Source organism: Polyergus mexicanus, unplaced genomic scaffold, assembly GCF_030449975.1.
Source record: "Polyergus mexicanus isolate NDT 795.1 unplaced genomic scaffold, iyPolMexi1.0 SCAF_18, whole genome shotgun sequence".
In the NCBI taxonomy this organism is placed as follows: Eukaryota; Metazoa; Arthropoda; class Insecta; order Hymenoptera; family Formicidae; genus Polyergus; species Polyergus mexicanus.
Window position 1 is genome coordinate 1,649,905 of NW_027223338.1, and position 11,919 is coordinate 1,661,823.

At 37.3% G+C, this 11,919-nt stretch overlaps 2 protein-coding genes across 4 annotated transcripts in view; both read right to left on the reverse strand.

The window, feature by feature from the left end:
• Positions 1 to 9,023, reverse strand: part of LOC138941265 (protein daughterless-like) — a 128,163-nt gene extending 119,140 nt beyond the window's left edge. The window contains exon 1 of the mRNA XM_070310772.1: positions 8,771 to 9,023. Within this exon, the coding sequence (XP_070166873.1) occupies positions 8,771 to 8,852 (82 nt within the window). The 5' untranslated portion in view covers positions 8,853 to 9,023. The remainder of the gene's footprint in view (positions 1 to 8,770) is intronic.
• A 409-nt stretch (positions 9,024 to 9,432) lies between these two features.
• Positions 9,433 to 11,903, reverse strand: LOC138941115 (type-1 angiotensin II receptor-associated protein). Of its 3 annotated transcripts, none has more exons than XR_011448117.1 (6): positions 11,172 to 11,423; positions 10,872 to 10,906; positions 10,665 to 10,776; positions 10,514 to 10,586; positions 10,155 to 10,363; positions 9,433 to 9,883 (listed from the first exon to the last, which is right to left on the reverse strand). XR_011448117.1 is itself a non-coding variant. In XM_070310484.1 (6 exons), exons 1-6 carry the CDS (start codon positions 11,649 to 11,651, stop codon positions 9,813 to 9,815), a joined length of 447 nt encoding a protein of 148 aa, XP_070166585.1. In that variant the 5' UTR covers positions 11,652 to 11,903; the 3' UTR covers positions 9,435 to 9,812. The 3 variants fall into 3 exon arrangements, 2 of the variants coding, with proteins under 2 accessions (XP_070166585.1, XP_070166584.1); XM_070310484.1 differs by lacking the exon at positions 11,172 to 11,423 and adding an exon at positions 11,634 to 11,903 and having other exon boundaries at positions 9,435 to 9,883; positions 10,226 to 10,363; XM_070310483.1 differs by having other exon boundaries at positions 9,435 to 9,883; positions 10,226 to 10,363; positions 11,172 to 11,409.
• Positions 11,904 to 11,919: the final 16 nt, after the last annotated feature.

Consider the following 11,919-nt stretch of genomic DNA (forward strand, 5'->3'; position numbering starts at 1 on the left):
TAACGAAATCTGGCCAGATGTCTATTTTGAACGTGGTGCAGGTCGGTGCCGTGCGTCGCCGAAAACCCACCCGGTGCATACGCGCTTCGCGCTTACGTGCGTGCGTGCGTGCGTGCGTGCGTGCGTGCGTGCCCACACACGCGGGCTCGGCCAGATTCGTTCTTTGGATTGCACGTGCTTTACAGGTGGCATCGCACACCACCTCCTACTAATTCTTGTTGTCGCTCGAATGAATAATTTACATGTGATAAGTGTCAATGTACGTATAAAAGGAATGGAAAAAAAATTAACGAAGATGAAATTTATTACGATGTTTATATCACGTAAGCAAATATCGATTAATCAATTATCCTAAAAAAATATTACTATCCAATCTGTTATCAATAATTGCATATTAATAAAATTTTAATATCAATTAATATCGATAACCCTTGACGTTCTTTTCGCGTGCGATAAAAATTTGCTTTATAAATTCATTACAAAATAAAAATAAAAACAAACAAATTTTCTTAAACTATCTTAGATAACCGTATAATTAGCATTAGTACAATTGATCGGTATATGTAATTAGTATTGTAGAAATCGATACTGGACATCAAAAAATTAAACGCTAGAAAACATATTATATTGTAAAGTTTCGTTCATCTAACGACAAAATATGGTTGAGTACCATCGTATCTACGCCAATGGAGCAAGGGGATACCAGGATATGGTGCCCCTTGTAGGGTGGGGCTTTCAGTCAGGCTGGTAAGAGACACGACTCTCTAGGACGATAGGTATTTGTCCTCGCAGAGTATGTCATTCGATAGCATCGCGATGAGATTTTCAAAGACGGTGAAACTTTTATTCTTCCCTGTCTTCAATCCCGAAATATAACTGTATCTCTTTCTCTCTCTCTCTTTTTTTTTTTCTTTTCTCAATCGTAACTTTAAATATTAACAGTAACATACGATGTTATCGACAAAATATATTTTTACGAGAATTAAATAAAACTTTGCGCGTAATCTTTAAGATATCGGACATACGTTAATCGGTTGCCAGGTGTTTTATGAAACGATGGATCATCCAGCATCTTTTTTATCGAGCCAAGCTCGTTCTGTAACCCAGTTCTCGCCACGGCTAATGGACTTTGGCTCTTCTCTCGTCGAGCATATCGCAAATTTGCGGAGTGGAAATGAGGGTGGCAGGGGCAGGGCGCACAGAGAGACGAACGGAAAGGAACTTTGAGGAGACACGCGCAGAATGCGACCGCGAGAGAAAGAGGGATTTAAAAAAAAAAAAAAAAAAGACGGAGAGAAAGAGAAGCGATGAGAACGGGAGAGGCGCGGAAAGAGGAGGACCAGGAGCGAGAGTTTCGCGCGGTGGCAAATTCATATCGACCATAACGGGAGCGAAGCGAATGGCGGCGGTATACGCGGTTCGGTAAACGAGGGACTTGCATTAGTCAGGAATTTCTCGAGTAACGCGCGCGCCTGTGCTTTTTTCGCGAAAAGCCTTAAAAATGTCTTCCATTTTCTTGTCGCCGCCAGTTGTTCTTGTCTGCCTAAAAACAACCGCGATGAGATCGAGCTCATATATCGATGCGTAAGAATCGTGCGCGACGCTCGCTGTTCATTCATTCGAACATAACTCGCGAAGAGGAATATGATTTTCGTGCGTTGGGCAATGTAGAGAATTTTCATGCGTTACAATATTTTATTATCGTAAAAATATTCGAGATATATGCCTTCTATGAAATCATCTTAATTTAACTTTGAAATGTAATTACTCCGAGAGATTTACGAGTTTTAAGATAATGAGGATTTTTTTTTAATCGATATTATTGTAAACTTTTTTTTTTTTTTTTTTTTTTTTTTTTTTTTTTTTTTTTTTTTTTTTTAAGATATTAATGATATCGAAATAAAGTCGTTGCTTCGAGCGGGATTTTATGCGACCTATCGAGATACCATTGCGCGCTCGTGCGTTTTACGAGAGATCGAGAAAGAGGGAACGATGAAGAAGACGAACGAGGGAGAGAGCGAACTTGATACAACGAACGAAGAAGGAATGATCCTGATTGGGAGAACGCGCAGTGTTGGGAGAGAATGCTCGTTGGCGGGGAAAGGGATCGAGTTTAGGGCGACGGGTGAAGAAGGGGGGGGGGGGGGGTCGAGGGCGAGAGGGGTAGAAGCAGATGCTCATCGAGTCCCCCGTTGTAAATGTAGATTATGCTCGCGCCCTTAATTCGTGTGCGTGCGCATATGTGAACGCACTCTGGCCTTTTCTAAGGAGAGAGGATTGAGAAGCGTCCAAGGAGATGGCCGTCCGGTGTGATAAAATTCGCCAGAATATTATTTATAACCGCGGCGAGATACTGCCTATCTTCCTCGCGAGATCTGCCTGTGCATCTCGCGTAAACGCCGTGCTCGCGCAAAGTTGCCACCACTCGTTGCTAATAAACTACTCAGTATTAATAAACGTAGCAACGTAGGTACGGATCTGACCGCGGATTTACGCGACGAGATTAAACGGATTTTATTCCAAATAAATCGTATACGCGTGATATCGTCTCACACACGCGCGCTTTATTATAACAAATCTTCCACATTTTTAAACGAAAGATTTTTAAGAAAGTGGATATTTTCAAAAATTTTTTTATATCTATAAAAAATACTACCGTTTCTTACAGTCGCTATACTATATTTTTTAAGATTTGTCATTGAATACGTGTGAAAGGAATTTAAAACAATTTTTACGACAGAGCGTATATAAGAATTGAAATTTTTTATTCTTTTAAAATAAGACTATTTTTTTTTTTTTTTAATCATTTTAAAGGATCGATCTTTTTTTATTAAAACGAGTCAAAACATACGCGAGGAAACTAAAATACTGCTTAGATCGTACGGCGTCGCGATTTGTATATTTTTCCGACATCGATGGAAGGTGGACGCGCCGCGCCCTCTTCAATATTTTAAGTATGTGGGTTTTCGACATGAGCCATTATAAGTTCGAGGACGCGCGCGCGAGGCGCGTGCACGGGAGACGGAGAAAGAAAGGCTGAGAAAGAGGTGGCGGTACACGGGAGTGAGAAAAAAAAACAAGAGAGAGAGAGAGAGATGAAGCGAGAGGCAGGTGCATCACGGTGACACTCCCTCGATAATTCTCCGGAGAGAGAGAGAGAGAGAGAGAGAGAGAGAAAGATGGTGGTAGGTACACACGGTAAAGAAAGAAAGAGGACCTAAGTCACGAGTGTTGTGTCTGGAGATCGTTTATAGTCGTTCGCTTAAACTCTCGCTCCGAAGAAGGAGAGTTTCGAAAATGGCGTCGATGGACCCAGGTTCAGAATGTTCGGCGTGGCAACCTTCGCGATTCAACGATACGAGATATCTCAAAAGAGAGTCATGAAAATGGCGATAATTAGATGTAATCTCGTACAGAATACGCGTGTAAAGCAATCTTATTTTTGGGAAATAGTAGGAAATGGCACGCTGACAAGAGGAACGCAGACGAATCTATTAGCGTTTTCGAGTAAAACAAATTTGATCGCTCTGAGAATCATTAATAACGTCATAAGTATCGTCTTAAGTCATTAGGGATATACTTGTTTATATTAATCAAATTCAAAACTTATTTTCGGTCGAATATATATATATATATACAGAGTGTCCTAAGACGACCCGTACACCCCGTTTCTTTCAAAAACTGAGCATTTTAGAGAAAAACGTTTCCAACAAAAATTGTATGGTTTTGAGGGGAACATAAAATGGTGTCATTGGTTTGACCTTGGATGGCATCGTTAAGGTCAAGTCAAGGACACCTTTAATTTCTTAAATAAAACCCTCTATTTTTCATTACATATTCTTATAGCTTATCTCGAGAGTTTTACAAAACACAATAAAGTATCTTTTCGTTAAGTACTTTTTGAGTTATTTTATATTTTAATCTGACATATTTTGATATAAAAAATAAAATATTTCGTAAGATATTCAGTTTTCAATAATCTTACCGTACAGAATAACGAGACAAACCGTAATACTTTTGTATTACGGTGAGATTATCGAAAACTGAATATTTTACGAAATATTTTATTTTTTATATCAAAATATGTCAGATTAAAATATAAAATAACTCAAAAAGTACTTAATGAAAAGATACTTTATTATAGTGTTTTGGAAAGCTCTCGATATAAGCTATAAGAATATGCAATCAAAAATAGGGGGTTTCGTTTAAGATTTTAAAGTTGATCTTCACATGACCTTCGAATGATTTTCCAAGGTCAAACCAATGGTACCATCTTATGGCCCCCTCGAAACCAAACAACTTTTGTCCGAAACATTTTTCTCTTCCGGGCTTGGTTTTTGAGATATTTGCCTGAGGAGATTAAAATGGGACACCCTGTATATATGTTCATGGAAAATTGAGTTTAACCGCTCTCAGAGCAATGAAATCCTGCTTCGCTCGAAAATGGTACATCACTCTATTTGAAATACAGATATCAAAGACGCGATAAAAAATATCTGACGACTAGCTAAAGAATTAATGATACGATCGCACACGACAGTCCGCGACGTTCGATCGATGCTACGTGATTCATATGTGTGTATATGTTTGTTAAACTATATTTTATGAAGCTCGCTACACTTCCTGAAACAAACTCGTACTCAGGTAGATTTACTCGTGAGTCATAGAGGGTAGGCGATAATTTTAGATTCTAATCGACCATTCGGTCCCCCGAGACCGTGTCTCTCGCTGCATTACGCGTAATTTCAAAATCAGATTATTTTCTCGGCGCAGACGCGAATGTTTATCTATGCCAATGGATTCTCCAGAGATGCATCTCACCGTCGCCGTGGCGAAATGCAGCGCGAAATAATTTTCGAAACGCCGTCGGCGTTTACGAAACAGAGACGAACGATAAAATATTTATCACTCGCGTTTTATATCTCTATTTATATTATTACATTATTTGCGTTGCGTTGCGCGTTTGTATAATTTTAGTCAAGTGGAGGAGAGAAAAGAACTGAAGGATACGGCGAGTAAATTTTCTGCAATCAGAGGCAATTAAAACGGTTACCGGGAGTATTTTCGGTAAGTAGGGTGGATGCTATTTTCGGATACCCTTGCACTTGAACCCTGCGTCAACCCTCGACTCTCTAGGACACTACACGAAATGAAGCAGATGGATGTTATATTATACAATTTCATTTAATGACAGAAGCGTTTTCCCGTATTTATTCACTCTATTTAATAAACAATAATTAATAAATAATAATTTACGCGCACATTGATACTTTTGCTGCGTTATGTATATTGATCGTTCTCTATCGTTCGAACCGATCGAACCGAAATTTAATACGAGTTGTTTACAAAATAGCAAATCGAGCGATCGTCGTAATACGGCTCGTTAACTTATGATACGCATAGTAATATGAAGCTTAATAATAAAGTCGCGGCGAGGTCTCTTCAACGCAATGCGACAATCGTCGAGATTAACGGGCCGAAAGAAACCGACGACAAGTCAACTGTCTCATAGTTATTAAATTATGAGAAACGAGACTCGGTGAACCTGACACCCGGTAGAAACATTCGAGCGTAAATAATGAATCTCATCGATTTTATCGTAACGGTTCTCCGATCGCAAAAGATGAAAATATTTCATCTTTTGTTGCCCAAATCAACCACGATCGATATTGAATAATTTTATGCGAAATGAAATGTATGTGCGTGTGTGTGTGCGTATTGTGTTTAAAAAATCATATAATAATATATTAATAAGTTATATAATTTATGCAGTATTTGAGTTAAAGAATAGAAAATATAATTCTCTCATAGACAATATATTAATTATCTTTCGTGTTTCGAGAATTTTGAAAAATTTTCTCAGAATCTTATCGCGTAAAGAATTATAAATTGATTTCGTTATGAAATATTGCTCTTTCTTTTTCAAGCCGTTCTACAAAGTTTTATAGATAAAACGCAATGCCGCGATATAAATTATATTTAACCGAATAATCGGGGCACATATAGCTCCCACAGCATTTCAAAGGGAACGCCTCGGACACACGGGGCGTCTAGAAGGCGTTTTTGCGGTCTCTCCGAGGCCGCTCGGCTGCGCCGAACTTAGCCTACGAGAGAGGGCCTACAGCATTCGTCTTCCAAACAACGTCTCAAACTAAACAAACCTTTGAGACTCAGTTACCAACTATGCCGCGGACTACCGCGCAAATACATCTCTCGCGCCCCCCTCTAAATCGTAATTTCGAATTGCTTTGTAAGCTCTGAAACGATAATAATTGCCACGGGAATTTCGCGGTTTCAAAAAGCACCGTCGTACGTTAATTGTGGCTAAGTTCGAAAACGGTGTAAAATTTCGTCTCCGAAAAAAATTTTACTCGATGGTCAACCTAGAACCAATCAGAGACGCTGAAAAAAGGTTTCGGAACGGCCATCGGAGTAAAATTTTCCTCGGGGAGTACGTTTTGGAACATAGGCTACAATAGTTATACAATTGGGTGTAAATATACGAAACATGATTATATAAATAGATCAAGGAAGAATACATTTACATTTCTTACAAACAAACTGATTTCGAAAATAATTTCGATGAAAATATTTATTTATAAAACAGGAAAAAAGATTTTATCAACATCTTTATACATACAATACAGGACGGCCCTGAACGTTCCAGCCAGACTTTGAGATCTTATAGGAAATTTAATTCTGAAGAAAAAATTTCCTATAAACATGGATCGAAAAATGCTTTCTTAGGAAGTTGTCGCTCAAAAACCTCTCAAGTCGTGATTATTTTACACATTTTTCCAAATATCATGGAAAATGTGCGTCTTTTGACAAAAAGTATCGAAACAAAATTTGTAGAAAATTAAATTATCTTTCAAATGACATCAAAATAATTGTTGTACGTTCCATAGATTTTGATATAACTAGTTTCAAACTAGTGCGAAAAGTGCTTTTGTTACTTATTGTTAGATCGATTAAAGTTGAATCGGGAAAAAAATCCGTAAAGCGAGATCGATCATTATTCGATGCCGAAACTGTATTGGAGCTAGGGGGGGGGGGGGGAGGACATTTTGAGAACAGTTAGTTTTTTCACGTCTTTATTCATTTTCTACTATTACGTGCTATTTTAGTTTAAAAAAATTCATTTTGTTTTCATAAAAGAAAAAGATTTTTTTTATTTATTTATTTTTTTTTTTTTTTTTTATAAGAAATTTAATAAGTTTCATTTTCTTTTTATTTCATTTTCTTTTCACCTTTTGCTCTTCCTTTACATCAGAGGTTTTTGAGCGATAACTTTTTAAGAAAGCATTTTTCGATTCATGTTTATTAAAATCTTTTTGTTCAGTATTAAATTTCATATAAGATCTCAAAGTTTGGCTGGAATGTTCGGGGCCATCCTGTATATATTAATACTATTTTTTTCTGTTTTACGAATAAATATTGTATTTTCATCAAAATTGTTTTAGAAATCAATTGCATATACATATATATTTATATATAATGTTTTAATTTAAATAAATATTTTAATCAAATAAATAAATATTTTAAATAAATAAATAAATATTTTAAACAATCTCTTATTTATTTTTAACGCTTATAGCTTTTCATATCAAGTTTTCATATAGTTGATAAATAGCAGGTAAATATTATTCATCGTAAAGGATGAATATGACTCCTCTATCTGATATTAAAAATACTTGGTAATCAAAAACTAACAGAACTTGAATTGGAATATTTGACACGTGCTACGATGATCGAAAATTCACAAAGAATGAGAACCTCTTTCGAGAGGTAACGCACAACTCGTGGCACGCAACGGCGCATCGCTCCGTGGCTGCTTCTCTGGCAGGTGTATGAAGCGAGAAATAAAAGAAAAACGGCATATCCTCTCCGCGCGGAGGCTGACCGAGAGAGCGAGCGAGGGAGGAAGGAAGAAAGAAAGGAAGGAAGGAAGGAAGGAAGGAAGGGAAAGACAGAGAACTCGCGGAAGGAGAGAAAAAAAAGGGTTTCGATTTATGGACTCTCCTGCATTACATTCGAGCGATTACCCACTAACGATTCGTACGATCGCGTTGACGTCCCGGCACGTGGAACGAATGTATGCTAACGGATAATCCGATCGCGGCATCGCGACGACGATCGTCCCTTTCCCGGAAGTCTCCCTGTCGGCGTTCACCCTCGCATTCGTACGAGCATACAAGGCACACATACTACACGCATACATATACACATATATATCGCTCAACACTGTTGCATATGACAGCGAACGACGACGTAGGAGCGTCTCTCTGGCGCGTCTAGGTTATGTTATTCGCATTCCGGCGCGGCGCGGCGCCGCGATGCACGCGAGGGTGAAAATTCGCGCCGACGAGGACGAGGATCATGGCATCGGTGAGAATAATCACTGGACGCGAGGAACACGAGACGGAGAGCCGTTGCTCTCGGCGCTAGTTTCCGTCAACGGGGCAGCACTGTCCGGGGTACTAACAAACGAACCAAAACACAGAGCCAAGGTAGACCAAGAGACGGGCCGTCATCGACGATTCTCGTACGATTCTCGGCGCGATCGCGAGTTCGATCGACCGATTGAGAGACACGAGAGACGGACTTTAAATACGTATCGGATGAGACACACTAGACACACCAGACAAGGCAGATATAGAGCGAGAGGGAGAGAGAGAGACGTTCGTCGCTTTATTTTTCACACGAGCCACGCACGGCGCAAGTATCCCCGTGCACGAGATACACGGCACTATCGACGACGCACACTCACCAGGCTGCTTGTTGGCGATCTTATTGAAGCAGTTCTGAAAGACCTCGTAGAGATGCATCGGTTCGTCGTCGCTGGCCGCCATGTTTTCGCACGAGACGTGAAAACGAGTGGACGTTCCGTGGTCGAGGCGAATGGGCACGGTTTCGCGGTGCGGCCGCGCGCGGAGCCACCCTCCTCCCGCTACGATCACCCACACTACTGAAGCGTGCAGCTTCACGGACGCGACTCTTATACGGGCGCGGGTGGCGCCACCTCATGTCCGCGCTTCAGCTTGAGCGCCGCCACGCTTGCGGTTTGCGCGCCGCCTTTCAAACGCAGCGAATGATTCAACTTACTCTTCTTCACTGAATTTAATTTTTTACACTGAAAACACAAATATATATATATATATATATACCTTATGTTAATTAAGCGATTTGATGAAAAGTTTTGTAGATTATATTATCTTAATTTCTAAAAATAAAAAAGCGTTTTTATAAAAAACAATTTTTAAAAAATCCAATAATAGATTATAATGAATTCCCGCCTTATGGCAACGAACAACTTTTCGAGGATAATTTTTCTTCGACGACAATGTTTACATAAAAATCTTTTATTCACAATTCGGGAATAAGAATAATAATACAGAATAAATTCTCAATATATTAAAACTATATTAGTCACATATAACAAACAGTATGGAAATTTATAGTATATACTGTATAAGTTTCGAATCGCAATGCGTTAGATTAATTGGCAAAATATAATTCGAGTATTATTATCAATTAATTAAAGTAACTTACATCAACGTAATATTTTTATATTGTATTAAGTAAAAAATATAAAAATATTTTATATATAAAAAATATGCCCGAGATTATATAACAAAAGATAAAGAATATTAATATCAATAAATAAACACATATATATAATTTTCGACCATATAATAAGTTGCATATTAACAGCGTCAATAAATAATGTCAACATTATCTAAAATATATTATATCACAAACATGTATATATTATATTTGAAGTTGCTATTTCAAGCAAATTTCTTTCTATCTTAGACTCCATCAAAATCGGAATTTTGTGGAATAGGATGTGATATGTCCTCGTAGTCCTGCCGGCCATAACCTGTAAATAATTGAAACAAATATACAAACTAATCTTTTTTATGAAACCATTACGAAACAAGAAATTGCTATTGCTAGACATTACAATTTCATGCAACATAAATTCAGGCGCGAAGCAGTCCTAAGGGAAACAGAAAATATATATATAACAGAGAGTAGATAATTATAACAAAAAATAGATATCTCTAGATAATTAAAGACCGTTGATTATTAACAAATTCATGAAATAATTATAAATTGCAATAAAGCATATACAACTATCACGCACATACTTAAAATCAGATCTTGACGAAGCACTGACGCACTACAAAAAGCGTAGATGTCTACCCAATGATTTACTGACCCATGGCAGGACTCGGTGCGAATACTGTGGCTAGGCTGCCGTTTCTCGCCTGGCCTATTCGCAGCAGATATATACTCGAGATAGGACGAGCAATCAAATTTAAAATCATAAGAGCCGCGCTAAATTTATTAGCTGCGCCTACAAGTTGATCCAATTAGATAGATACATGGTTTGCACGAGATAATCAGTAAACAATTAATATCTTACTTCCTATTTTTATCTTTTGTTAACACGAAAAATGTATTTGTACATGTTCGTATATACGTTCAATATATAAATTATACTTACTGAAGTCTGAAGGATAGTAAACTGATAAAGTCACCACATCGAGAAATATAGAGAGCACATTTATAAAAAGTGCCTATAAGAAATGTACCGTAATAACTGATTTCAAATTTAAAAGATCATTTTTTTTCTCTCTGTATTTTTAATAACTTACAAATTGAAGTGGTTCATCCGACTCGATACTATGCACAGCCCATAATATACAAACAAAGAATAAGGAATTATAAAACAGCACAGATTGCGGACACCAACTTCCTTGAATACTCCTATAAAGTATTTCACACAGATTGTAATAATGCGAGGTTTTTATAAATAAATGAATGAGAAAAATACACTGTATCGCAAAGCAAATTGTCCTTACCATGTTACAAGTACCAAATGTATCGCAAATATAATCTGAAAAAATATATAATAAAAAATAATATATAATAAAAGATATATTTTATTTTTGTTATTACAAAAATTTATTAAAATTCATACATTTACAGCTTATAAGATTTTATGAGTCATGAAGCATTAGAAATTCATAAAATGTACAAATTTACTTATATTTTTCAAAAAATTGACGAAACGTTGCATACAATGACATTGTATTTACGAAAACACTGAAAATGCGCACATTCAAATAAAACAGAATGAAATTAATTCTTTATTTACATACCTTTAAAGGAAAATGGGATAAATTGGTTATATTAGGCATTTTCGTTGCACGTGTCTATAACTATATAACGCGACAAAGTAATGACGAATTATAACACACTTAAAATATATTTTTCTGGCTGAGTGGAGCACTATCTAATCTATTTTTCCGCCTACAAAACTTTAGTTCGATAACGATGCAAAATATTTATATGTACTGCGTATATCAGCTGTGTGGCGCAGCACCTTTTACAAGTATTGCCATCTGACATTTCCTCATCCAACTATCGTAAGTTTCGAAACTAATTTCGCAATCCGTTCAATCAGTATTAATATTTTAATAAAAAAATATTAGAATTGCAATCTTGATATCACTCTTAATTCCACGTTAACCCCGGATTTATCTCTCCATTTTTATGACGAATGCAAAAAATATCGTTACAACAAATTATATAGAAGAACGAAATGTATATGTAATAAATACCTGATTATAGTCATACATCAATTGCACTTTCGCTGCATTTTGACGAGAAAATAACGGAACGAAATATGTGTCGGCGCGATGGGAGGGGGAGCAAATTTGCTCAATATCGGGCACAAACACAGGCGGCAATTCAAATGATTGAACGCGACGATCAACACACGTTACGATAAACGTCCGACACTCACGAAACGCGATTATTTCTCGCGCGCGAGTTTCGCTTTTGGATGATAAATCGCGAGAAACGGAGCGATCCAAATCCGACTTAACGGTTTATCGCGCGCGTGAC

Excerpts from the sequence above, each read along its gene's own strand:
- LOC138941115 (XM_070310483.1), bottom strand. The coding sequence starts at position 11,210 with ATGCCTAATATAACCAATTTATCCCATTTTCCTTTAAAG. Across the intron at positions 10,907-11,171 it reads TATCCCATTTTCCTTTAAAG|ATTATATTTGCGATACATTT; the intron begins GTATGTAAATAA and ends ATATTTTTTCAG. Across the intron at positions 9,884-10,225 it reads CGCACCGAGTCCTGCCATGG|GTTATGGCCGGCAGGACTAC; the intron begins GTCAGTAAATCA and ends AATTATTTACAG.